This window comes from Neoarius graeffei, chromosome 21 (assembly GCF_027579695.1).
Source record: "Neoarius graeffei isolate fNeoGra1 chromosome 21, fNeoGra1.pri, whole genome shotgun sequence".
Classification (NCBI taxonomy): Eukaryota; Metazoa; Chordata; class Actinopteri; order Siluriformes; family Ariidae; genus Neoarius; species Neoarius graeffei.
Genome location: NC_083589.1, coordinates 28,485,509 through 28,513,329, shown reverse-complemented (window position 1 = coordinate 28,513,329; position 27,821 = coordinate 28,485,509). Strand labels below are relative to the sequence as shown.

Here is a 27,821-nt window from a genome sequence, read left to right as displayed (position 1 = left end):
GAGGGTACTGCCCCAATGACAAGCCATTGTACCCCAAAAGGTACAACAATGTACTTTATTTTCTGAGAGTGTAGAGATGCAACGCAATGCCTCCATTTGTATCCATTTAGAACACTTTATCTGTTCACTCTGAATAATGTATTTGTCCCCATCATACACATAATATAAATCTTTGCATGTGTTTCATTTGCACTGGGAAGTTGTTTTTTTCCAAATTCCCAGTTGGAAATGTCAATTGAATGCCCCCTGAAGTCATCGGAGTCATTCCAACTTGGAAAGATGAAGGAACCTTACCAACCCTGACTTCAAAATCTAAGATGGCTGCTCTGAGCATCAACCGCACTGAAAGTTGTAGTAATATACTGTTTATTAGCGTTTCTCTCTTATTCGTCTCATCTCATTATCTCTAGCCGCTTTATCCTTCTACAGGGTCGCAGGCAAGCTGGAGCCTATCCCAGCTGACTACGGGCGAAAGGCGGGGTACACCCTGGACAAGTCGCCAGGTCATCACAGGGCTGACACATAGACACAGACAACCATTCACACTCACATTCACACCTACGGTCAATTTAGAGTCACCAGTTAACCTAACTGGACTGTGGACTGGACTGTGGGGGAAACCGGAGCACCCGGAGGAAACCCACGCGGACACGGGGAGAACATGCAAACTCCGCACAGAAAGGCCCTCGCCGGCCCCGGGGCTCGAACCCAGGACCTTCTTGCTGTGAGGCGACAGTGCTAACCACTACACCACCGTGCCGCCCTCTCTTATTCGTATTGCATTATTATTAATAATAATAAAGTTCAACTTATATAGCATCTTTCTCACACCCAAGGTTGCTTGACAATTACAAAAAAAAGGCCACCAAAAGAGGGTCAGGATGTAGTTCCAGTGGTGTAGATACCCACAGTCCCACCAAAAGGCGCATGAAGGCATGTCCCACACCGCCTGCACAGCCACTGCGATGCCACCATGCAACATCACCTGGAACACCACGCCATGGAGCCACAAAGTGAGCACAGAAGCACCACCGCACAGCGCACTGGACAACCACGATGTTAAAAGAGCAACGAGCTCACTGCAGTCCATAGCGAGGAGCACAGGCATCACCCACGGTGGACCAAGGCCTGAAGGGAACCGACGCGCAAAACTGGGTCCGGAGCTACACCACAACCGGCGGACAAAACACTCAAATGAAGAACAAAAACACGAAAAGAAAAACAAAGGGGGGGGAGAAAAATAAAAAGCTCTGGTGAGAAGCAGCAGCCAGAATGTGCACAGCGTACTCTTGACCAGAAACGGAAACAATAATAAACAAATTAAAAAGATGCGAGCCACTGCATTATATCAGTCACCCACAGACTACTGGTCCAAATTCCATCTGTAGACATATTGCTACGGTGTTTGTATACACAACATACAGCACAATGCATTGTCTCAACTGGTATTGCTAACAATGGCTCAAATTGGTATTGGTTTTCTGACGTGTACTGGAACAAGCTCAACTTGGGTGTGATGTCATTCCAAGCTCAGACTCCTGAGGTAAATGGAATGCAGCATTACAGAGACTGCAGGACGTGGAACTGCTTTGACGCCTATCTACTTAACAAAAGCAGCCTCCCTCTGCCCCAGATACAGCTTACCGCACTATAATCTGCCCTGCTGATCTCAGCGAGATCTTCTGCCTGTTAAAGTGCATATCGCAGGTAAATTCAGGAGCAAGATCAATGTAATTCTCCTATTTTATATTAAACTTTGGTCAAATATCGGTCACATTTTGCGCAATTTTTTTTCCCTTGCGCAATACCAGAAAAATTCAGTTGAAATCGAGCCATTTGAGGTGAATTCATCTGCTCTGAAAAAACTTGGCATTTGGATTTCCCGGCAAACGTTGATTTTCGTGACGTCGCGTGTGGGACGCCTCCCTCTGAATCCTACGTCAGCGCTGGTTTGTTTATGAGAAAACGACCTGGTGGGTTTCTGCAAATTTCTTCAACGTTATCGCGTAATTATTAAAATGGTGAACAGATGTATCGTAGGAGGGTGTAGCAACACCAGTCTTGATGGGATTAGTTCTCATCGTTTCCCAAAAGACCGGACAATGAGAGAGAAATGGGAGCGCTTGGTCTACACAGGCTGTGCACTGAAACCGTGCAAAGCTCGCGCAGCCTGCTGGCGCTTCCGCAGGTAACGTCACGAATCTGGCACCAGACTCCCTTTGGTATTTTTCCAGACGCGTTTTGTTATTTTATTTTTTTTCTGCTGTAGACAGATGGCCTTGTGCAAAATTACCCTCCTGGATGAGTGTGTAAAGGGACATTCTTTCATATAAAAAAAAAAAAAAATTGGTCCAGAATATGCACTTTAAGGTTGTCCTTGTAAAACAGTCATTTAAGGAAAACAAGCTGCATGTGTATTTTTCAGCATGTACATGATATGCTGCATGCTCTGAATGTGGCTCCAGGAATGGGTTCAAATAAGAGCACATCGACAGTCAGCTCCAGAATTATTGGCATCTATGGTAAACAATGTCGGTCATCAACGCTTGTTTTCTCCTCGGCCAACCTATTTGATGTCTGGTTGTTACTACGCCAAGAGTTAGTTTCTTCCCCCCCAGGACGTTCCAAATTGTTGTACTAGCTAAGCCCAATGCTTGTCCAATGCAATGGCTGTGATAAATTCTCTCTCTTTCCTCAGCTTCAAAATGGCTCGTTTTTGTCCCATAAACAGCTCGTTGGTCTTCATATTGGTTTATCCTTTTAAGCAGGTGAAACCCAGGGCTTAAACCAAGAGTAAACATTCATTCAGAGTTATTAATTATTGAAACAATCGAGCTAACAGGGCACACCTAGGCAACAAGAAATACCTGTCAGTCATATTTTCCAGTATTTTTAATCCCTTGAAAAATGAGTGGGTTCAAACAAAAGGTGTCATGTTCTAATTGTGCAACGCAGCATGTAAATATGAGGAAATTAAAACTGAATTTCTGACTTACTGTCTCGGTCATCTTTTGATCGCAAACCCAAAAGTCTTCAGGGTATAGCTTTTAAAAAAAAAAAAAAATTGTCCTTGCTGTTCCAATACTTTCACAGGGGGCTGTATATTTTTTTATTTATGAAAGCCAACACACTTATTTCGATTCATATGTGTATTCTCTAATTTTCCCCATGTTAACGAAGGATTAAGGAAATTTGGCCTTTTGCCACCTCAGATTTACACCCTACCGAATCCACAAGTCATGAATGACCACAAGTCTGATTTATCCTCCTGTGTAGAATCTACGTGGTAGGTACGGTGTCGACGCTCGCGCAGGGTGAAGTATTTAGGATCCTTTTTTCAACTGTTCCCAATGCGGACAGAGCATATGCTGCTGCATGTGGCCACCTAGAGAAAAAGTGCTGCATCCAGCATCTTTTTTCAGAGCACTCTGGCTTTCAATTTTTTTTTTCCTTCGGCCACTGCAAATGCTTCGAATTGAAACACTCTGAACTTTTCAGGAAGGTCCTGGTGTCATCACTGCCGCTCTGTTTCAAGCAACCAAATCGTACAGCAGTTAGAGTGATGACACGTTTCAAAATGCACTGCGACCCCGCAGTGTAACAAACTCTTACTACAAATTTCCGCATATAATGCACTAAGTTTGTGTCCCCCGCCTTTAGTGACAAAAAGTTGGAGCCTTCCAAAAACTATCACTGAGCCATGCAATGCTCTTCCCCCAGAGACAAACTATTGCTGTGTTCACACTTATACCGGTACGAAAGTGGAATAACTGTATCGAAACAAAGTATACCGGTACAGTTTAGTGCATCTGTCCACACTAGCGAGAAATGTTTGCAGTTTTCTTTCACGGTAGTTGAAATGCGCGTGCGCGAAATGTTTCCGTGGTTACCGAGTAACTTCCTTCCGAGAATATATGGCATCCGTTATTTCGAGATCTCGAGAAAACAAAACAATTATTCCGAGATCTCGAGAAAACAAAATTATTTCATGATTTCAGCTGGATCACTATATCTCTGTCAGTAGAGACGAAGCCGGGCCAGTCTTCTGCGGAGGTGCCGCGGACTAATTTTGAAATTATCCCTTATTAAAAGACTTAATGCAATCTCTCCCTGTGTCAACCCCTGATCAAAATATTGCCTTATTAGGTGATCGATTATTCCAGACATTCTAATGACCAAAGTTGCGTCTATACAGAATGAGAAATAGCCCCAAAGTCAGCATATCACAAGTCTCTTGGCGCACCTGAATGAACCATTTCTCAGCTGTTTACTCGAGATCATGAAATGATTGTTTTGTTTTCTTGAGATCACGGAATAATTGTTTTGTTTTCTCGAGATCTCGAAATAATGGTTTTGTTTTCTCGAGATCTCGAATTAGTTGTGTTGTTTTCTCGAGATCCTGAATTAAATTATGTTGTTATCTCGGGATAACAAGGTGAATAATAAAAAAGGATTATATGAAGGGCCTCTCTCGGCTTCCGCACGGATGAAACAACGTGTGTGTGCTTTTTGTTGTCAATGTACAGTCTGTATTTCTGGTGGTCATTTATTCAGTCGAATCGTATAAAACGCGCGAGGCAGCTGAGAAAGAAACAAACGAATCTCTGTTCTTCACTATTTTATTCAGCGAAGACATCGATTGAGGTGTGTGACTTTGCGCATGCGCATTATATTTGTATCGATACAGAACCGCTTCATCTGTCCACACTACAGCGAAGCACTACAGTACCGATACTGTACCGGTACGAAACCCCATACAGTACCGGTATAGTTGCTAGTGTGGACAGGTGTTGCAGTACGAAAGTAGTTTCGTATCGGTACAAAATCCCTAGTGTGGACAGGGTAAATAAGTAATCAAGTCTGCAGTCAAGTCAACAATACAATACTTGTTAACGCCATAAAACAAAAAGGCTTAAAGTGTACCAGTACTGGTCATGCTTACAACATTAATCATGCTTTATGTATTACTTATAGACAAAAGGCGCGCACTTTCAGTCAAAAAAAAAACATACCGTGAAAGCACTTTTGTGGACCATTTTATTCTGTTAATTACCGGTGGGGGCAGAACCAAAGGGGAGCAGCCATTGCCGGCCGGAAGTGACGTACAAAGTCGTTGATTCCGGATTATCGGGTGCGAGTAATGGTGTGTTCATGTACTATGGGAATTATGGTAAATACCAAACGCCGACATGGAAAGCACACATGAACGCCCCCTCTTGTGGTATTTTCCACTGGGCAACTCGTAGAAAATTTTGATACACGAGTTGCCGAGATGAGATGAACTTTAACCTTTTCAACATGGCGGCGAGCGGTACAAGACTAGCTTATGAACCAAGAAAGAAGTGGTTTTCACCTACGGAAAGCTGACTCTCACCTTTTAAACGAGTCATGTTATGTATATTATATTATTATAATATGTATATTATAGCCTAATACAAAATATTCTGTGGCTGTCCAAAGAACGCCAACAATGATCTAGATACTGGCTACTCTCATTGTGGCTAAAGCCAAATTTCCAAAAACTGCGTGGCATTCAATGTGTTAAGAAAATCTCTACTTGTCACGATGAGGAAATATTCAGCATTATTTACCTTTCGACTTTTAATAACTCATATTCCTGCTGCAGCTGATGAACAAGGCAATCTATAATTGTTTTAGCCAAATAACAGGCCTGATTCTGAATCTGGTCCACCATCTTTAATTTGTCAACAACAACAAAAGCATGTGAACACAACACAATGGTAAATACCACTTCCCAACTGGAAAATATCATCTTCCCATAGCACATGAACGCAGCATCTACAAGCAGTGTTCTGTGGGTCGAGATTCGAGGTGAAAGGAGGTGTTAAAGAAGCAAAATATGGCTAGCAGCTTTGATGAAATGGGTGTTAGTGGTTATCTATTCGAACCAGAGAGGGAGGAGGCTTGTGAGGACAGTGAGTCAGCACATTCTAGTGATTCAGAAGAGGAAACTGCCACAAGAGATGTGTGTGATGGTAGATCCAAAATGGCTACCACTACGATGCAGGCAGTGGTCTGTCATGAGAACTGACATGGAGTCCTACTGTTGTCAAGAACATGAACTCATTGCAGACCGCTTTGACGGCTGCACAAGTATGTCCTTCACTAACCGTCCCTGAAAATGGCCTTCACTGACAGCATGATCCACAGGTACCTCCGGGGACCAGCACCTGAAAGGGAACTGACGAACAGGCAAGTTCCCAGTCAAGTAACTTCAGAAGACGGTGAATAAATATAGACCTAATATTTGTAATAGATCTTTATTTTATGGCACATATCTATTATTTCATGGCATTATGTGCAAGTAGATTTGCAGTTGGACAAAACAACAACTGTGTGTCACTACCAGTGCTGGAAGGAGGCAACATGTCACTGACAGAGCAGTGACCTAAAACTCACACGTACTTGACAAGAGCTTATGACGAACGTTACATGACAGGACCACTGGTATCATATGTGATTTTTTGAAATGGCTAGTAATTAAAATTCACTACAGGTACACTTGAACAAGTCCGCTTAGGTCTCAATCACTAACAATTGGGGGAAACCATGGCCTAAAGGTTAGGGAAGCAGCTTTGGGACCAAAAGGTTGCTGGTTTGATTCCCTGGACCAGCAGGAATCGTTGAAGTGCCCTTGACCAAGGCACCTAAGGCTGCTCTGGGCATGCTGTACGTCACTCTGGATAAGAGCGCCTGCTAAATGCCATTAATGTAATTATCAAGAACACTGACTTAAAAAAAAAATCCATTAAAATGACTATTTTTTTAGCTAAAATCAGTTTTACTCGAGTCTTTACTCTGTAAGCACTGTTGTCATGGCTACTCAAAAACATAAAACACTCTCCATCAAAGACAAGTTTCATATCCTGGACCATCTAAAGCGTGGTGAGAAAGCAACTAATTTATTGAAAGAATACGGTATCATGAAAAATTGAATTTTTAAATAAAGAGCTCTGAGACGTCATCCATAATTGCAATCAATACAGTGGGCTGAAAAGAAAGAAGATGCAGCAAGCAAACGACGATGGTGAGTCATGATCTTCTCCCTTGCCCAGCACTGTTACCAGGTCGGGGTCCATGTAGACCCTATTGATACACATCATATTAATTGGAGCATAGTTTTACACTGGATGCCCTAACTGTCGCAACCCTCCCATTTCTGGACTTGGGAAATGACCAGTCACACCTACGGTCAATTTACAGCCACCAGTTAGCCTAACCTGCATGTCTTTGGACTGTGGGGGAAACCGGAGCACCCGGAGGAAACCTGGGCAGACACGGGGAGAACATGCAAACTCCACACAGAAAGGCCCTCGCTGGCCGCTGGGCTCGAACCCAGAACCTTCTTGCTGTGAGGAGACAGTGCTAACCACTACACCACCGTGCAAGCAAACAATGGTGAGTAACGACTTATTTCTTTTACTTCATAAATATGTACGGTCAATTAAGCATAAATATAAATTAAAACACTTGTTTTTATGGAAGAGTGTCTGGTGTGACAACTGGGTCCATTTCAGTACTGCAAACTTTTTGGTATAACAAACTATTTGGACGTCCACCAAGGAGTTCGTTAGAGCACGGTTGCAGTGTATTGTCATAGAAACAAAACTGACACACAGCATGGCAATGCTTTTTTGATGAAGTCCTGGGAGGAAGCTATGTGGAAGCCAAAACCTGCTACGTGGAGACGCACCCTTATACTAAGGGTAGTATCTCACTGAGCTGCGACTAGTTGGAGACACAACAATTGCGATAAAATACGCGAATTAGCGACAATTTTCACTTGGAATCACACTGAATTGACATTCACATATTTTATCGCGGCGGCACGGTGGTGTAGTGGTTAGCGCTGTCGCCTCACAGCAAGAAGGTCCGGGTTCGAGCCCCATGGCCGGCGAGGGCCTTTCTGTGTGGAGTTTGCATGTTCTCCCCGTGTCCGCGTGGGTTTCCTACAGGTGCTCCGGTTTCCCCCACAGTCCAAAGACATGCAGGTTAGGTTAACTGGTGACTCTAAATTGGCCGTAGGTGTGAATGTGAGTGTGAATAGTTGTCTGTGTCTATGTGTCAGCCCTGTGATGACCTGGCGACTTGTCCAGGGTGTATCCCGCCTTTCGCCCCATAGTCAGCTGGGATAGGCTCCAGCTTGCCTGCGACCCTGTAGAACAGGATAAAGCGGCTAGAGATAATGAGATGAGATATTTTATCGCAATTGTTGTGTCTCCAACTAGTCGCAGGCTGTCGCAGCCCTGTGAGATACTACCCATACACTCGCACTTCCTGTCTCACGGAAACTGACTTGAGAAGGGTTCGTGACAGCTTTGCGACACCAGCGATGCATTTGCGGCTATTTTGAGAGAAATTCTGTCGCACTAATTTTTTGAACATGTTCAAAATTTCTGCGACAAAGGAGCGACACTTTGCGACTCATGCGAGGAAATTGAGAAGCCCCGCGAATGTTTCAAGACACGTTTGAAACTCTCTCACGAATGACGTTCGTAAGCTGTCGCAGCCCAGTGAGGGGCACATCTCCAAGAGGCACTGTAGCATGAAACACATCAAAGTTTACTGCTTGTACACATAGATCGTAATGTGAGCTCCGTATTTCACAGTAGGAATAATAAACAGAAATAAGGTGGACAAAATGTTCTGAAAATGTTTTGTGGACTCAGGAATGAGTGTTCAAGTGTTCAAATCCAGGTTAAACTGCCTGTTATAATGATCGACAGCCACTATAGAGCTTCACACTTTATAAATTCATATTAACACAATATCGTGATGGTGGATTTCTGATTCTCGCAGAGAAGAAAGAGCAGGGGGAAATGCGCACGAGGAAATGCGATGCTAGCAAACGGACAATCACGGTTGTTGTGGTCTGTCTCACCGCGACGCATGGTTATTTTCTGAAGAGGTGTATGTGGAGAGGCTATGGCATAGATTTGGCACAGAAGTATAAATTGACCTCAAGCGTTTCTAAACATGGGGGGAAAAAAAAAAAAAAAACACACAAACTTTCCCCCCCCTTTACTGGCTATATTAGCCCTTACGCACAATTTTTTTTCTTATTTTTAAAATCTTGACTGTCTGTACCGTCCTAAATTTTAACCTGGTGTTTTTATCCTTTAAATTATTTATTTACAGAGTATTAAAAGGATTTGTATAATTAAAGTTCGATTGCCTTTCAGATTTTTCAAGTGTAGGTCATAAAAATAATTTTCCCGACACCCAATTATTTTTGTTTAGTGGGCCGAAAGCTACCGAATTCAAATTACTGACTTCCAATTTTATTATTTTTTTTAAATAGAACAATTAATGAATTTACAGCCACGTGGCCCTCAATTCTCCACTATTTTTTCCTGCTTCACCATGACACGATACAAGATACTACGTCATGCATGACGTGGTGGGCTTTCCCTGTTCGCGCAAGGCATTGTGGGATACAAATTTGAAACAGGAGAGAAAAATGGAGGACGCGAGTGTGCGAACGAAACGTGAAAAACCGACTACAGTAACGGAAAGTGAGAAGAAAAGACGTTATGTTATATACGAAGCAAAGGAAACGCAGGACCAAACTAATAAATATCGGCGGTCAGCGAGCACCTTGGTGTGATCGTTTAGCGACAGAATGATGGAACTGTCAGTGCACGGTCAAAGGTAAACCTGCGCATGCGCACACACATGGACTTCCTGTCTGCTTGACTGCGCGAAGCGAGCGATTTCATGCTTTAATCCCCTCAAATTAAATAACTTCCCAGACACAGAATGGCTTGTTGTTGTTTTTTTTTGATATTACAAAAATAAACATATCATAATGACCAAATTTCAGAGGGAACTAAATTTCACTGATTTTATGAAATCGAAAGGCCGTCTACTTTTAAATTCTATTGCTGTTTACATTCTTGTATCGGTATATTGTGTATTTGTATTTTGTATCAGATACAGTAATTGCACTGGTATATCCCTGCACTGTTCACTTTTTGCACTACCGCCATGGTACACATTCCATACCATAGCATCCTATTGCACCACTTCCACTATGCATACTGCTTTAATTTCCTTCGGGATGAATAAAGTATCTGTCCATCTATAACATTTCTAGTAGTGTGGGATGTAGGTTTGTTAAAAACTATTTACACACGTGCTGTATATGTTTTTTTCTTAAAATGAATCAACATTGATTAAAGGTTATATGTTGCTCATATGTTCATAACATTTTTATTTTTCATCCTTCTTGTTGCACATCTTCCTCAGGGGTGCTGACAATTCCGCAGCTGCCTGTATGTATTTACCGGCATGCAAAACAACACTGAGGCGTGCTAGGAGTATGAGCATCACCGCTGGTTACCATAGCTATAATACATAGGCACTGGAGATATGGAGACAGATGGGATTAGTCGCAGCTTAGAAGATAAAAAAAAGAGTGATCTCGGCCAGCGAGCAATCTGTTCAACACATCACTGGTCACATGATCACAGACAGCCACCATTTTAAAGAACAAGCTTTACTCACTAAAGCCTGTGACTTAAAGTGTATGTCTCATCTCATCTCATTATCTCTAGCCACTTTATCCTGTTCTACAGGGTCGCAGGCAAGCTGGAGCCTATCCCAGCTGACTACGGGCGAAAGGCGGGGTACACCCTGGACAAGTCGCCAGGTCATCACAGGGCTGACACATAGACACAGACAACCATTCACACTCACACCTACGGTCAATTTAGAGTCACCAGTTAACCTAACCTGCATGTCTTTGGACTGTGGGGGAAACCGGAGCACCCGGAGGAAACCCACGCGGACACGGGGAGAACATGCAAACTCCGCACAGAAAGGCCCTCGCCGACCGCGGGGCTCGAACCCGGACCTTCTTGCTGTGAGGCGACAGCGCTAACCACTACACCACCGTGCCGCCCTAAAGTGTATGTAATGCCTCTAAAACCTACTTTCTTTCCTTGTACAAAGCAACAATAATGTTGATTGACCATGTGTTTTCGAACCATCGCTGATCCCAATTAATGGAAAATCAGTAAGATCAGCCGATTTTCACGGAATCTGCCGAGACTGAACCGGAAGATCCTGAAGGGGTGTGTGACGTCACACATGTAACAATTCAGGTATCGATTTCGTTCATGTGAGCAGCAGTGGTTCGACCAGTCACGATATGGAATCATGTTTTGGAGAGAATTCTGAGAGCGACTGGGATTCTTGTATGTCGGATGAAGGGGTAGACGATTATCAAGGATATTCCGGAGTAAATGGTTATCTTTTCGAGCCCCCAAGACAAGAAACTGCCAATTCACTCAGTTCACAGCAGTCTTCCTCTGTAGCACACGTGAGATGGCGAGATCGACAGATAGATGTGCAGAACGCAGTGGTTACCTTTCATCATGTTTTCCTGAACAAAACTAAAAACAAATCGAGTCTTGCAATCCTGCAATCTGAAAGCATTTAACACGTTTCATTTAATAATTAATGATGATTATTGCGCGTGCGCATTTTTCTTCTTGTTAAAGTGCATCAGATATGGTAAGATCGGATGTCGTGAGCATGTAAATGTTGCTCATGTTCCTGCGTCTGGTGCACTGTGTGTAATAATAGGGGAATCGACGAACTGTCCAAATGTCAGATCAAATGTCATTTATTAAATAAATGGGTTTCTTTTTGCTCTAATAATTCCCATGTGGTCGTTCTGGTGGTGGTGATGAACACTTGATGAATCAGATTTATTATTAGTAGGCGGCACGAAATCTGCCCACTTCCTTTGCACAAACCTCACCCACTGTCGCTTTAGATTAGTGTCGTTTCTCAAAAATGTGTGAACTGAATGTCCTGTTGTATATGGATTTGAACATCCAAACACAACTCGGCGCTTTCACATCGTTATTTTTGTAAGATTCCTACAACAAGCACAGAGTCAGATGAACCAAAATGGCCCAGATAACCAGGGTTCCACACATGATGTCATGCGAGATTTGCCCTGGAGCAAGGCTGCCTTTTTCTGGGATCTGCGATTTATTGATAGTTTTGTGCTTGATAATAAAATAAAGAATTTATAGAATTTTCCCCGCCCTGTGATGACCTGGCGACTTGTCCAGGGTGTACCCCGCCTTTCGCCCGTAGTCAGCTGGGATAGGCTCCAGCTTGCCTGCGACCCTGTAGAACAGGATAAAGCGGCTAGAGATAATGAGATGAGATATTTTCCCCCTGCTTTATTAATTCATTTTGGTCGTTACTAATGATATATATATTCATTTTAAAAAGCATTGCAATAAGGCGTTACATACACTTTAACTTGCAAGTCATAAAGCTGCACCAATATCACTGGTGCTCTTATTTTAATCAAGCCTGTTAGTTCAGTGTTCGTGATGGCTTTAGTTATTTTAGGCTGACACAACATGATGTCATGCGCGCGTCATGCGGCGGTACCTCGTTAAGTTTGATTTGCCTCAGTTCCTCCTCAGCAGCAGTCAGTGGGAGCGGAGCAGCCTGGGACGCCAAGTACCTTTTATAGCCGTTTAGAGATACATCATCCTGCACAGAGATAGGTCTATTAGTCTTACTGTTCTTCATCTTATATAATATAAGGAGAAGGAATTTAAAGACAAAGTTAACCAGGTAAAAAGGTGGCCGCTTGATCTCCTCGTCTTTGATTTTCTCTTCGAAGATGTACTTATTTAGATACCTTTATTTAAATAAAACAGGATCGTCCAAATCAGTGGCTATACGCCTCTGCTATCAAAAGGCGCCCTGCTACACATACTACACACAATCAATAAAAACTAAACAAGAAACTAGTTATGATCAATATCAAATATGTACATATACGATATTCAAAGTAGTCACAAATACAAAATAAAATACATTAGTGTGCAAAAGACAAAATATGAACTATAAACTTAATCTATGAAAAATAATACACCCATGATAATAAAAGGATATATATACAGTTGTGGTCAGAAGTTTACATACAGTGACGTGAATGTCATCTTGGATATGAATGTCATGGCAATATTTGGGCTTTCGGTAATTTCTTTGAACTGTTCTCTTTCTGTGGCAGAATGTACAGCATACATATTTAATTAAAAAAAAACACTAGAATTTGGTGCACAAGTTTTAATTTTCTTTGGGTTTTCTGAAATCAACACAGGGTCAAAAATATACATACAGCACACCTAATATTTGAGTAAAATGTTTCTTCGCAAGATTCACCTTGACCAAACATTTTTGTTTACCATGAACAAGCTTCTGGCAGAATTCTGGTTGGATATTTCACAACTCTTCATGGGAGAATTGGTAGAGTTCAATTAAATTTGTTTTGTTTTTTCTTGGGATGGACTGGACTTATAAGCACGGTCCATATATTTTCAATAGGGTTGAAGTCAGGACTTGTTTTAAGCTTAATGTTAGCCTGCTTTATCCTCCACAACCAGCTCTGATGTGTGTTTGGGTTCACTGTCCCGTTGTAACTCCCAAGTCCTTGATGGTTTATGCTGAAGAATTCTGAGGTAGTCCTCCTTTTTCATTATTCCATCCACTTTGTGCAATGAACCAGTTCTACTGGCAGCAAAACAGCCCCAGAGCATGATGATCCTACCACCACCACCAGATGGTACAGTGTCCCTCTGTATGGTACATGGTGGTCATTGTGGCCAAGCAACTCAATCTTTGTCTCATCTGACCATACAGCTATCCTCCAGAAGGCTTTTTCTTTGTCTGTGTGGTCAGCTTCAAACTTTAGTTAAGCTTGAAGGTGGCAATTTTGGAGCAGGAGGTTATTTCTTGGATAGCAGCCTCTTAGTCCGTGGTGATCTGAACTGTAGACAGTGATCCATCAGCTTCCAGTTCATGGCAGGGCTGTACCATGGTGGTTCCCAGGTTGTTCCTGACCATCCAAACCAATTTCCTTTCAGCCGAGGGTGACAGTTTGGGTTTTCTTGAAGCAAAGCAGCTTGGCAAAGTGACTACACCTCACAATAACTTGGATACAATTGTTTGAACTGATCTTGGAATTTGCAGTTGTTTAGAGACATTCCGGAGTTGTGTACATCTGTGATCCTCTTTCTCAGATCTGCACTGAGCTCCTTGGACTTTCCCAATTTACTGTGTGTTGGTCAATCCAATGAGTGCTGTAAACAAACCCTTTTTATGAAGGCACAGAGAAGTTAAGAGACCTCGGCCTTGGCAAGATAAAAGACATTTTGGAAGTTTCAGTACCTCTGAATTAATAATTTAAGTGAGTGTGTGTACAGTATATTTTTGATCCAAAGAACCCAAAGACAATTAAAACTTGTGCACCAAATTCTAGAGTTTTTTTAATTAAAGATGTATGCTTTACAATCATTCTGCAACAGAAAAAGAACAGTTCAAAGAAATTACTGAAAGCCCAAATATTGCCATGACATTCATATCCAAGATGACATTCATGTCACTGTATGTAAACTTCTGACCACAACTGTACATGAACAAACAGAAGGAGTTTTACATAAGAGAAACATAAAAGACACATAACAGGGCGTTGGTCTGTTTATCAAGAATAAAAGGAAATCACTGCACTTTGTACTGTTCGACTTAAACTTTTGCCACTTTTATCAAGTCGGTCAGATAAGTGGGCGTTTCATTTCACGTCAGCCTTAACTCTGCATTGTGAAATATGATACCTAGACATGGAGCTCATATTCCATGTTGATTTTTAATTCCTGTTATTACAGGTTCATAAACCAGTCATGATAAATCGCAATCTTGGCTCGGTTATCACTGCAATTCAAATCAAGAATTTCCTCATTTTGCCTTCAATAACCGTTAACATTGTATCACATGATCACCTCCTAAAGTATACTGACGCAGTGTGTGTGTGTGGGGGGGAGGGGGGGGGGGGGGGTTTGAGGAGAGAACCAATACTGGAAAGGTTAACTGGGACTGAATTTAGTGTACTGTATTGAAATAGCGATATCTTTCCCATTTCATCTCATTATCTCTAGTCGCTTTATCCTGTTCTACAGGGTCGCAGGTAAGCTGGAGCCTATCCCAGCTGACTACGGGCGAAAGGCGGGGTACACCCTGGACAAGTCGCCAGGTCATCACAGGGCTGACACATAGACACAGACAACCATTCACACTCACACCTACGGTCAATTTAGAGTCACCAGTTAACCTAACCTGCATGTCTTTGGACTGTGGGGGAAACCGGAGCACCCGGAGGAAACCCACGCGGACACGGGGAGAACATGCAAACTCCGCACAGAAAGGCCCTCGCCGGCCACGGGGCTCGAACCCGGACCTTCTTGATGTGAGGCAACAGCGCTAACCACTACACCACTGTGCCGCCCGATATGCAAGAACCAAGAAGAATCTTGGCGACAGGACTGTCGCTGCTGCAGCGCCTAAACTTTTTAATGCTCTTCACTGTGAAATCAGACACGAGAAGACTTTTGATAAATTTTATGTCTTTGGTTAAAACGTTCTTGTTTCGGGCTGCTTATGGATAAATTTTATACACTACAACTGATCATATTAATGTATCGTTATCATCTTATATTTTATTATGATATATTTCCATCATATTCTGATTTCTTTTATAGAAACATTTTATTAACTGATTTTGCAACAGACAATAAGTAATCACAAGCAAAACAAATTTATATATTTTGTTTGATATAGGAGTTTTTATACATTTTGTACAATAGACAATGTTTTGTAACTTTGCTATTTATTAATGTCTGTAATGCACATTTGATCATATTTAAATATTAATTTGTGCAAAATAAGTATTAAAAATGATAAATTACTAAATTATTATTATTATTATTATTATTATAGAATTAACTCATTTACCCTAAACAGAAATGGAATATTAGGTATGAAATATTAAATTCTAGGCATAATGATATATCATGTGATGAGAAATCAAACTACGAATTACAAATTAAATACGACAGTGGGAATGCATGTGACTTCAGTGTAGGTGGAAGTAATGCAGCTCTAATGCCACGAAACACACAAAAAAACAACATCTAAAATGGGAAAGACCTGTTGTGCGATTGACTGTACAAAGATTTAACAAGAAATCAGAGCTCTCTTTTTCCAGACTGCTGAAAGATAAAGAAAAGAGATGTGAATGCAAGTAGTACAAATGTTCATAAACATTTAAGAAAAGACTTCCTTGTTATTAACATTTTCATTTTTAATAAAAGGAATATTTAACAGTTATTCCACAAAATCGAGTCATAAATAAGCTGACAGCTGATGAGGCGCGTAGCGCTGAGGTTTTATTCTGTTTCTTTTCAATACTTGATAATTTTTGGGGTAAAATAGAGTTTTTATTTCATCCACGGTTGGTTCAGCAATACATGCTGCCATTTTGTTTTTCTCTACTCACAGTATATGAGCTGATATCCTAGTAGCAGAGTAGCCAATCAGAGCACGCGATTGCTCATATCCAGTGAATGTGGATAGAATAATTTAGGTTAATCAGCTGTAATAGTTTACTCTAACCTGTACAAATGTGGGCAAATAATTATTGTTTATTAAGAAAATGAAACAAAAGTCTCACTGATGTGATGTAAAAAGAAAAGAAACAAAAAAAAATCATCATGAATCAAACTTAATTGTGAATTGGGTAAATCATTACATGCCAATTAAATTCCCAATTAATAAGCATACAACAAATACGTGCCTGAAAAGAAAGACTGGGGCAAGTGATACATTATGCATCACCCACAAGTGGCTTATGAGGTTCTATCGGTAGAAGAATAGAACATTTTATTTGTTTTCGTTTTGCCTTTGGGAGGACACAGTGTTCTCAGTACCTGAAATGAAGTTTTGTTCTCAGCAGCAGTTATTGTTGCCTTTTTTGCTCTTTATGCTACTCCAATACAAATGTGCAATCAATCAATAATTCAAAATGTAAACAAGTTGTATTCACAAACGTGTGAAGAGACTGTAGAATCATCAAGAGTCAGGCAGCAGGAAGTGGGAATAGTTTATATTTTGTCTGGATTAGTGCTGTCCCCATTCCTATCCACAATACTAGCTAAAGCTGGGATATTGTGTAATTGCAAAACATCCTTATGAATGTGATTTCTGAGGTTTTAGAACGGCGATACAGAATTAATCTAGCTTCTTTCATTACTGTCGAATCACAATGAAGAATAAGAAAAGAAACAAAGCCTAATTATCTATTATGAAGGAACTTTTCACCGCTCTTTTAAATTTCTTACTGGATGACATTCAATCATTATCAACTATTATTAAGAAATTTAAAAAAGAGTGGTGAAAAGTTCCTTCATAGGAAATAAATAGGCTCTCTTTTTTTTAAATATATATTTATCAAAATTGTTATTTTTTGTCATCATGTTTTTTATGATTAATTTGCGCTAGCAGTGCTGGCTTTAACGGTTACTCTGACTCAGGATCCTTCTACTTATTATTATTATTATTATTATTATTATTATTATTATTATCATCCTAACTTTTTTTAGGATGCTATTTCTCCTTCAGTTTTCAACAAATCACCACCAAATTTCACAAGAATACCACCTCTGGGCTGAATTATGTTGCTATGACTTTTGGTGCTGATCTGGATCAGCGAACCAGAATGATCCATTAAAAAAATGGAATTTTTTTTAATCACTTATTTCTCCCTCAGTTTTCCACCAATCATCACCAAATTTCACAAGAATACCACCTTTGGGCTGAATTACATTGCTACGACTTTTGGTGCTGATCTGGATCAGTGAACCATGAAAAACTTGAATGTTTTTCAATCACTTACAAATCTGTCAATTTTCATGATTTTTTTCAATCAGCTTTGTTTTGTTTTTGGGTTTTTTTTTTTGTTGTTGTTTTTTTTGGTTCAGGGCAGCAGGGCGCGGCTTTTCCTCACTAAGCGTCATTCTCTATCACTTACCATTCCAGATCTACAGGGCACGGTGACCAGATGTCCCGGTTTGTAACAGCTAGCGCAAATTACTGTGACTTTAGTCACACTCTCTATCTAGTTATTATTTATTAGAATGACTTCCTCGCTGTTTACTTAAGTGTAGTTTTTAATGATTATATGTATTTATGTTATATATTTATTCAAATTTTCCCAGAGCCCTACTGAAAATCGTATTGTATGACGTACGTCTTCCTAATAAAGATTCTTCCTACTAATACTCTCTGAGCATGCTGTACCATACCTTGACTGTGCCGAAGAGCTCCTCTTTTATATGGCTACCACCAAATTCCTTTTTCAGCGTGGCTCTAGTAGCAGCATACAGCATCTTCTGCCGAACCTGAGACCATCAGTACAATGGAGAAAATAAATCAAAAAGGAGTTGAATCATAAGTAATAATAATCAGAAGGAGTATAAATATACTAAATGAAGCTTGTGGAGGGAACATTTTGCCTTCACAGTGTAGTGTTTTTGGTTTTGGAACTTGCTGTCTGTCTTCCAGCTGGCGTGTGAAACACAACTGGGTTACTGAAACCCGCAGGAGGAAATTAGAATTGCAAATTCCTGATGCAAAGCAGGATGAAATCACAACAATATTTTTTTTGTTTGACCCCCACATCTATTGAAATAATACTTCAACCTGATCAACATCATCAGAGCATTGTCATGTTGGTTAAAAATAGATATCATACTTCATGCCAAAGAGTTTAAACTGAATTCGTTCTCAAATCTCAAACAGAAGTCAGACTTGAGTTGATTTTTTAATTACTGCAGAGACAAATAAAAGCACTATGTGTGGTCTTTAACGGCTATTCTTAGGAGAAACCCTTTTCAGCCCTAAACACAACCTACAACAAAAACCACAGAGCCTGCAGCTTCTAAGTATAAACTTTATATGTCTAATTATCCACATCCACAAGGCGGATATACTTCCTTGTCTATTTAATTAGCGCTTCTGTTCTTATATACACCATTTACTATTTTAAAGATAAAAATGTCTGCAAAGTTTAGCTTATTTTAAACTGAATTCTGCTCATATTTGGAAATTGGTTTCCACACACAAGTGATGAATGGGGGGGGGGGGACAAAACAAAAAATAGTGGCTCTTATTTTTTTTGCTCGCATGGTTTGATTCAACTCAAAAGAACTCCGTGTAAATCAATAAAAAGTTATTCTGCCTAATCACATTTATCTTATGATGAAACCTTTTTGTCCTGATGGGATTGGGCTTTCCAGGATCACAACATCCCCGTTCACAGAGATCACTGAATTATTCTGTCCACATTCACTGGATATGAGCAATCGTGCGCTCTGATTGGCTACTCTACTACTAGGCTATCAGCTCATATACCGTGAGTAGAGAAAAACAAAATGGCAAGAATGTGTTGCTGAACCAACCGAGGACGAAATAAAAACTCTACTCCAAAACAAAACCCCAAAAAATACAAAAAAAAAAAAAAGCAGCAAATTAGGGAATGAAAGTATCTTTTTTAATTTTTCAAGAATTATTATTATAGCATTGTCACAAACTGCTACTGCCATTTCGCCGGTTTGTTTACATTGTAAGCAGAAATTATTTTGTCGGATGTTTCGTGTAAACTTTTTATTTATCGAATTTGCAAAAAATAAAAATAAAAATGCTCCATTTCTGAAAATCCAGTGAATGTGGATAGAGTAAAACAGTTATTCCACTCAGTCCCGTCGTACATGGCTTATAGCCGACTTGGTGCTACGTGCCTCGTCGGCTATCAGCTCATGTATGACTCGATTTCGTGGAATAACTTAATTATTTGACCTTAAGCCTGATTGGATCAATTCCGAAATCTAATCATCTCATCTGCGAGTTAAGGTGGTGAATAAAAATGTATAAAAATAAAATACATGAATAAAAATGTATTAAAATAAAAATATAAATGAAGAAATAAAATAATTTAAAAAATAAATACAACCCCGATTCCAAAAAAGTTGGGACAAAGTACAAATTGTAAATACAAACGGAATGCAATGATGTGGAAGTTTCAAAATTCCATATTTTATTCAGAATAGAACATAGATGACATATCAAATGTTTAAGAAAATGTATCATTTAAAGAGAAAAATTAGGTGATTTTAAATTTCATGACAACAACACATCTCAAAAAAGTTGGGACAAGGCCATGTTTACCACTGTGAGACATCCCCTTTTCTCTTTACAACAGTCTGTAAACGTCTGGGGACTGAGGAGACAAGCTGCTCAAGTTTAGGGATAGGAATGTTAACCCATTCTTGTCTAATGTAGGATTCTAGTTGCTCAACTGTCTTAGGTCTTTTTTGTCGTATGTTCCGTTTTATGATGCGCCAAATGTTTTCTATGGGTGAAAGATCTGGACTGCAGGCTGGCCAGTTCAGTACCCGGACCCTTCTTCTACGCAGCCATGATGCTGTAATTGATGCAGTATGTGGTTTGGCATTGTCATGTTGGAAAATGCAAGGTCTTCCCTGAAAGAGACGTCGTCTGGATGGGAGCATATGTTGCTCTAGAACCTGGATGTACCTTTCAGCATTGATAGTGTCTTTCCAGATATGTAAGCTGCCCATGCCACACGCACTAATGCAACCCCGTACCATCAGAGATGCAGGCTTCTGAACCAAGCGCTGATAACAACTCGGGTCGTCCTTCTCCTCTTTAGTCCGAATGACACGGCGTCCCTGATTTCCATAAAGAACTTCAAATTTTGATTCGTCTGACCACAGAACAGTTTTCCACTTTGCCACAGTCCATTTTAAATGAGCCTTGGCCCAGAGAAGACGTCTGCGCTTCTGGATCATGTTTAGATACAGCTTCTTCTTTGAACTACAGAGTTTTAGCTGGCAACGGCGGATGGCACGGTGAATTGTGTTCACAGATAATGTTCTCTGGAAATATTCCTGAGCCCATTTTGTGATTTCCAATACAGAAGCATGCCTGTATGTGATGCAGTGCCGTCTAAGGGCCCGAAGATCACGGGCACCCAGTATGGTTTTCCGGCCTTGACCCTTACGCACAGAGATTCTTCCAGATTCTCTGAATTTTTTTGATGATATTATGCACTGTAGATGATGATGTGTTCAAACTCTTTGCAATTTTACATTGTTGAACTCCTTTCTGATATTGCTCCACTATTTGTCGGCGCAGAATTAGGGGGATTGGTGATCCTCTTCCCATCTTTACTTCTGAGAGCCGCTGCCACTCCAAGATGTTCTTTTTATACCCAGTCATGTTAATGACCTATTGCCAATTGACCTAATGAGTTGCAATTTGGTCCTCCAGCTGTTCCTTTTTTGTACCTTTAACTTTTCCAGCCTCTTATTGCCCCTATCCCAACTTTTTTGAGATGTGTTGCTGTCATGAAATTTCAAATGAACCAATATTTGGCATGAAATTTCAAAATGTCTCACTTTCGACATTTGATATGTTGTCTATGTTCTATTGTGAATACAATATCAGTTTTTGAGATTTGTAAATTATTGCATTCTGTTTTTATTTACAATTTGTACTTTGTCCCAACTTTTTTGGAATCAGGGTTGTAAAATTGAAAGAAAGAAAGAAAGAAAGAAAGAAAGAAAGAAAGAAAGAAAGAAAGAAAGAAAGAAAGAAAGAAAGAAAGAAAGAAAGAAAGAAAGGTTATTCAACCCTGTTCTTGAGATATTATATTAACAAGAAACCGGATGGATGGAAATAAAATGCCTCAGCCACTTATCACCAAAGGCATAATAATACAAATGATGCAAATAACACGCTATGGCCTTCGCAGTCATATCATGAGATCTCAACTGAACACCACCAGGAAATGATGGACCGACATGATAGACAATGCTGTCCTCCACCACCATCAGTATAAAAACACCAGTTGAGGAAAAATGGTGTTCATCCCTCCAGGGCAGTTAGAAAGACTCGCAGAACTGCTGCCAACGTGTACTGAAGCCATTCAACACCTTACTAACTCACTTCATATTGGTTTTCCCACCTGGATATAATTCAGATCCAACCCTGGCCTTTCAAAGTCCAGGCTCTTCGCCAAACTACAACTCTTTTATGGCACAGGTTTTGGTTGTACACGGGAAAAAATAGACTTTAAATGCTGTTATTTTGCCCCAGGTTTGGGTACTGGAATCTTTTCTGCTTAAAAATATTACTACCCTGGCTCACAGGCATGAATCTTTGAGGACACATTTACCCTGTGCCTTAGGAAACAAAAACAAAGTCTTATTATACTGTAACAATTGTTTTTCCAACTGAAATTGAATTGGATAAACATGTATTTTGTGTGTCTGTCTTCCTGGGGACGCTATATTTACATTATGTTATACTCACAGCAGAATGATCCGGGGACCATGCTAAGAAGACCCACTCGTAGCCCTGATTATTGGTGCTATCCAGCCTGTAGAGGATGTACGAAGGCATGTCATCCTCCAAGAGAGGCAGGATATAATTGTCCCAATCCAGCTCCCATTTCCGGCCCACGGGTCTGGTTCCTCCCAGCACAAGCTGTTCTGAAGAACACAGCAGAACTACCGGCTCAGCACGGAGATCTTTCCTCACCTTATATGGATTCTCATAGTCACAACCGAATTCACAGAGCTTATCCACAGAGCCTCGAACCTACCGTTTTCAATGACCAACTTAATGAGGCGGTACGCTCCATTCCGTGCCTTGGCGAAGACCTCTTTCACCTCTGCTGTGGCTGGTGGGACAGAGCAAAAACACAATCAGCAACACCAAATCTGACCACACGTCCAGAAGAAAGCAATAATCAGATCATTCTGGCACACATGTAATAATTGACTTTTTTTTTCAGAAGGTTCATAAACCAGTTTAACGCAATGCTAACCTCACACTTGGCCTTCATTCTGGTAGATGTTTTACACCGGATGCCCTTCCTGACACAACCCTCCCCAATCTATCCAGGCTTGGGACTGGCACTAAGGCCCTGTCCACACGGCAACGGATTCAGGTGAATCTGATAAAATTTATCGTTTCGGCCTGGCATCCACACGGCACCGGCGTTTTGGGTGCCCCAAAACGATATTTTTTGAGAATGGGTTCCAGAGTGGAAAAATCTGGCAACGGCGCCGTTGCAAAGTACTCTGGATGAGTAGAACGGATTTGTTTACGATGACGTCACAACCACATGACTAGAACAAGCAGCACTCTCGCGCGCATCATTCGTAACAACAACAGCAACAATGGATAAGAATCTTTATTATTGGATAAGAATCTTTTGAAATTGTTTACACATTAACCTGACTGACCTGCCAGACAGACAATTTACACCTGCTTTGATGAACAGAAAGTACAGCCTTCCACACAAAGCAACAGTTACCTGACTATAATGGAGGCAGAGGGGAAAAGGGTCAGAAGACCCTTCAACAGACTGTTTTGTATGAACCACTGCATTGCATTCACTTTTGTATACAGCTTTTCTTTTAAATAAACAAGTAACTGAACCATTTCTTGAATTTCTTTTTTTTATTGGAGAAGACTGCTTTTCAAAATGTTCACACACAATATAAAAAGTTATATAAATTATATAAAAATGCTTTTCAAAATGTTCACACACAATAAGAAAATTAAGTTATATAAAACTATGCACACTAATAAAACTAATTTGTACACATAGAAGGCACGATTTCCTCGCGTAGTCGCAGCCATCTTCTTCTTGTTGTTGTGTGTTTGTTCCTGTGAGTGCTTCATGCCGGGTAGAAGAAGGGGTTTATGCACATGCGTCCTACTTCTTCTATTGTTCTGGTGTCTCCGATGGACCGTCTTACAGTGCACGTAGAGGTGTGGCATGTGTATTGCATCGTTTTCAGCAAGCGTTGCGTTGCCATATGTACCTGATATTTTACTGATCCGTTGCCCATGTGGACGCGATATTTTTTTTACCCGCTAAAAAAAAATCTCGTTGCCGTTGTCGTGTGGATGTAGTCTAAGTATGCACTGGTTTGTGCAACCCCAGTGGCTGGGTATTTTACCTAAATCTGCATGTAGGGGAAACCGGAGCACCCGGAGGAAACCCATGCAGACACAGAGAGAACATACAAAATCCACACAGAAAGAAGAAGAAGAAGAAGAAGAAGAAAACCTTTATTTGTCACATGCACACTTCAAGCACAGTGAAATTCATCCTCTGCATTTAACCCATCTGAAGCAGTGAACACACCCGCACACACCCAGAGCAGTGGGCAGCCACACTAGAGCACCCGGGGAGCAGTCAGGGGTTAGGTACCTTGCTCAAGGGCACTTCAGCCCAAGGCCACCCCACGTTAACCTCAAGTCAAGTCAAGTCATTTGTATAGTACTTTTAACGATAAACATTGCCGCAAAGCAGCTTTACAGAATTTGAACGACTTAAAATAATCATGAGCCAATTTTATCCCTAATCTATTCCCAATGAGCATGCCTGTGGCGACGGTGGCAAGGAAAAACTCCCCCAGACGACATGAGGAAGAAACCTCGAGAGGAACCAGACTCAAAAGGGAACTCATCCCCATCCAGGCAACAACAGACAACATGACTATAACATTAACAGTCCTAACAAAGTCAGGTTCGTTGATGCTATAAACCCCCTACCGACGGAAACCCGAGCGCAAAACCGTTCACGACAACCGCAGTCCCAAAGTCAGCAAGTCAACTGCAGTCCCCAGCCACAAAAGCACCACTGCAAGAGTCCAGAGCATCCTCCAGGCGTGACCCCCAACTGTCCACATGGGGCCGTCCTCCACAGCAGCGATGCGATGAGACTCCAACCAAACACAGGGCACCAGGATGGATCAGGCAGGTCCGAGGAGCAGAAGAGGTCAGCATCTCGATCCCAGGACCGACATAACTGACATGCAGAACCTAACTGCATGTCTCTGAACTGTGGGGGAAACCCACGCAGACTAGGGTGCATCAGTTGCCCTCACTTTCATAAAATCTGATGCATTTTTGTTTGGGTGTTCCTTTTCACCAATAAAGACATCCTGTAAAATTTTTTGACCATATTCAAAAGTATAATGGTGGCACCATGAGGTTCATTTTTTGCCAAAAAACGCTTATTTTATGTTTTTGCGTCAGGTTTGAATCATAATGTTGGACTCCATTTATTGATTTCTTGTGACCCAGAGATCATGTTAAGAACCTTTGCAAGGGATCGAGAAGCATTAATGTGATTCATAATACATTTGTATTGTTTAAAAGTAGTTGAACAATGATTCAATGAACAGCTAAAACTCAAACTGTGCTTGATAATATATTTAGAATATGTACTAAAAATGTGGATCTAAGATATTTGGTATACTCTATAAGGTGCCATCATGTTTCATGAAAAGTGATCAAAATTTTGTCATAAAAGTCATAAAATAGCAGCTTTTTCCATAACTTTGAGCTCCTGGTGCCACCATTAAATTTTTGAATTTTGTCAAAATATTTCACCCAGTGTGTTTTCTTACCAAAAGGAACATTAAAACAAAAATGCATCATGATCGGAGGAACTTTTCGTTTTTAGGGGGCAACTGATGCACCCTAACACACACCATGCAAACTCCACACAGAAAGGCCCTCGCCGGCTGCTGGGTTCGAACCCAGAACCTTCTTGCTGTGAGCCAACTGTACTAACCACTACACCACTGTGTTGCTCCTTTCAGCTGCGAGATTCGAACCCGGACACCACCGCGCCACCAAACAGACAGAAAAAGTAGAGATGTCCAAAGGGCACTCGTTTATGGGTTGTTTTACAATCAGGGTACAAAGTTTGTGTCACAGGGGTCCAAAATTCAAATTGATTCAAACTGGTTCTTGTACCAGTTTTTAAGTGAAGGACAAGTTAAAGAACAGATTTCAGGTCATTTTTTGACATATGTGTATGGTAGTTTTGTGTAATCTGCTATAAGATAAAGAAGATTAAGTGTAGCTTTAAGCAGGGCTGGGAGAAACAAATGAAGTGATTCTCGGAGAGAACATTTTTTTTGACAATTTGCTTTTAAATATAAGGCTGTAAGCTTTGTGTTAGTTCTCGCTAATATTTATGTCCCAATATCTTGACCACATTTTAGGATGAAAATAATCATTTTAGATATGTTATTTTATATTGAAAAATTAGCTGTCTCGGACAGGACATTTTTTTTTTTTTTACACAATTACATACTAATTTGATCAAAGTAGTCTGAAAACTTACTGGCGTTCAACATTAAAACTTAACTATGTTTCCAATGATATGGAACCAAATATGTGTTTTATGGTATAAAGAATGATTTAAGTGCATCCCTTTTGGAGCTACCTGTGGTCAAAAAAGCACTTTTTCTAAATGACCCGAGTAATTTTGCTAAATATGACATATATTGTCATACATTCACCAAAAATAACGTTATCACCATTTTTTTTTTTTCACGGTAAATAGAGCTATCACAGGGCTACAATAAACAACCAAGTTTATTTAGTCAAGCCTTTTGATATTGAAGATAATAAGTGTTAAATGTGATTTTTAGCTTGCGGACCCTGATTGTAAAACAACCCGTATAAATTCGTTTGTAAATTAGATTTTACACAGTTTTTGATCATGGCATTAAAAAAAAAAAAAAACACACACATACACATGCTTTTTGAAGTTAAAGTCCATGTGCCTCAGGAGGAAAAAAAAAAAAAAAAGTCAGCTCCTGTTAGCTGAAAGACAGAGACCTTTCTGGGAATAAACAATGCTTGGTATGTGAATTCCTTAAAAGGATGCCAGGCAGCTAAAGGAGAACAGACTGAATGTTTATAGATTAAAAAAAAAAAAAATTAAAAACTTTGATCTGTTGGAGAACCGAGCATCAGTCCTGATGTCCTAACAATTTTTTTTTCCTTTGCATGTCTGTATATGTGAGCCATAAAGCTGAGCTCACACTTGGCACAGACTGGACTCTCCATGGAGCTGCTCCTGGTTAGTGTTTAACACGCTCGCGCTCCCAATGAAGCCCACTGAGACGCTCGAGCGCAGCAACAGATCGCCCACCAGCCCAAGCAGAGTGAATTAAACCCCCGGAAGTGGCTCCGGAAGTGGCTCCGAACGCGAACTTTTCTCAGAACACCTGATGGAAGAGTTTACCTTGGATGCCGGTCTGATGAGACATTGTGCCACTTCTTCAACCTCTCACAATTAAAAGCAGGAGAAACGCGGAAGTGAAGAACTACAGCGGCGACTCGGACCAAAAGAGCCGGCCTCTGCTCTGTCGTGACGTCACCGCGTAGGACGTCCCTCAGTCACGTGACATGGATTGAACAACCTTTTTCCTCAGATAAGCGAACTGTCCGACCCAGACCCGGCTGAGTTTTTATCTTCTATATCTCATCTCATTATCTCTAGCCGCTTTATCCTTCTACAGGGTCGCAGGCAAGCTGGAGCCTATCCCAGCTGACTACGGGCGAAAGGCGGGGTACACCCTGGACAAGTCGCCAGGTCATCACAGGGCTGACACATAGACACAGACAACCATTCACACTCACATTCACACCTACGCTCAATTTAGAGTCACCAGTTAACCTAACCTGCATGTCTTTGGACTGTGGGGGAAACCGGAGCACCCGGAGGAAACCCACGCGGACACGGGGAGAACATGCAAACTCCGCACAGAAAGGCCCTCGCCGGCCACGGGGCTCGAACCCGGACCTTCTTGCTGTGAGGCGACAGTGCTAACCACTACACCACCATGCCGCCATCTTCTATATCTTTGCAAGAAATTAATTCCATCATTCAGTATTCAAGGCATTCCTCAATTAACTTGTTTTTGATCATCATACATCCTTATTTTATTTTTCCCTTTCTTACTTTTTGAATAAAAACCCTTTTTGGTGTTCACACGGCATTTGCACCGATGTATTTTGTTGCGATAATT

At 40.9% G+C, this 27,821-nt stretch overlaps 1 protein-coding gene across 1 annotated transcript in view; it reads right to left on the bottom strand.

Annotated features, from left to right (window-relative positions):
- Positions 1 to 27,159, bottom strand: part of LOC132869640 (twinfilin-1-like) — a 34,478-nt gene extending 7,319 nt beyond the window's left edge. Inside the window, exons 1-5 of the mRNA XM_060902931.1 lie at positions 27,035 to 27,159; positions 22,574 to 22,651; positions 22,282 to 22,460; positions 18,192 to 18,287; positions 12,439 to 12,543 (exon numbers count right to left, since the gene is read on the bottom strand). Coding sequence (XP_060758914.1) covers positions 12,439 to 12,543; positions 18,192 to 18,287; positions 22,282 to 22,460; positions 22,574 to 22,651; positions 27,035 to 27,059 — 483 coding nt within the window. The 5' untranslated portion in view covers positions 27,060 to 27,159. The remainder of the gene's footprint in view (positions 1 to 12,438; positions 12,544 to 18,191; positions 18,288 to 22,281; positions 22,461 to 22,573; positions 22,652 to 27,034) is intronic.
- Positions 27,160 to 27,821: the final 662 nt, after the last annotated feature.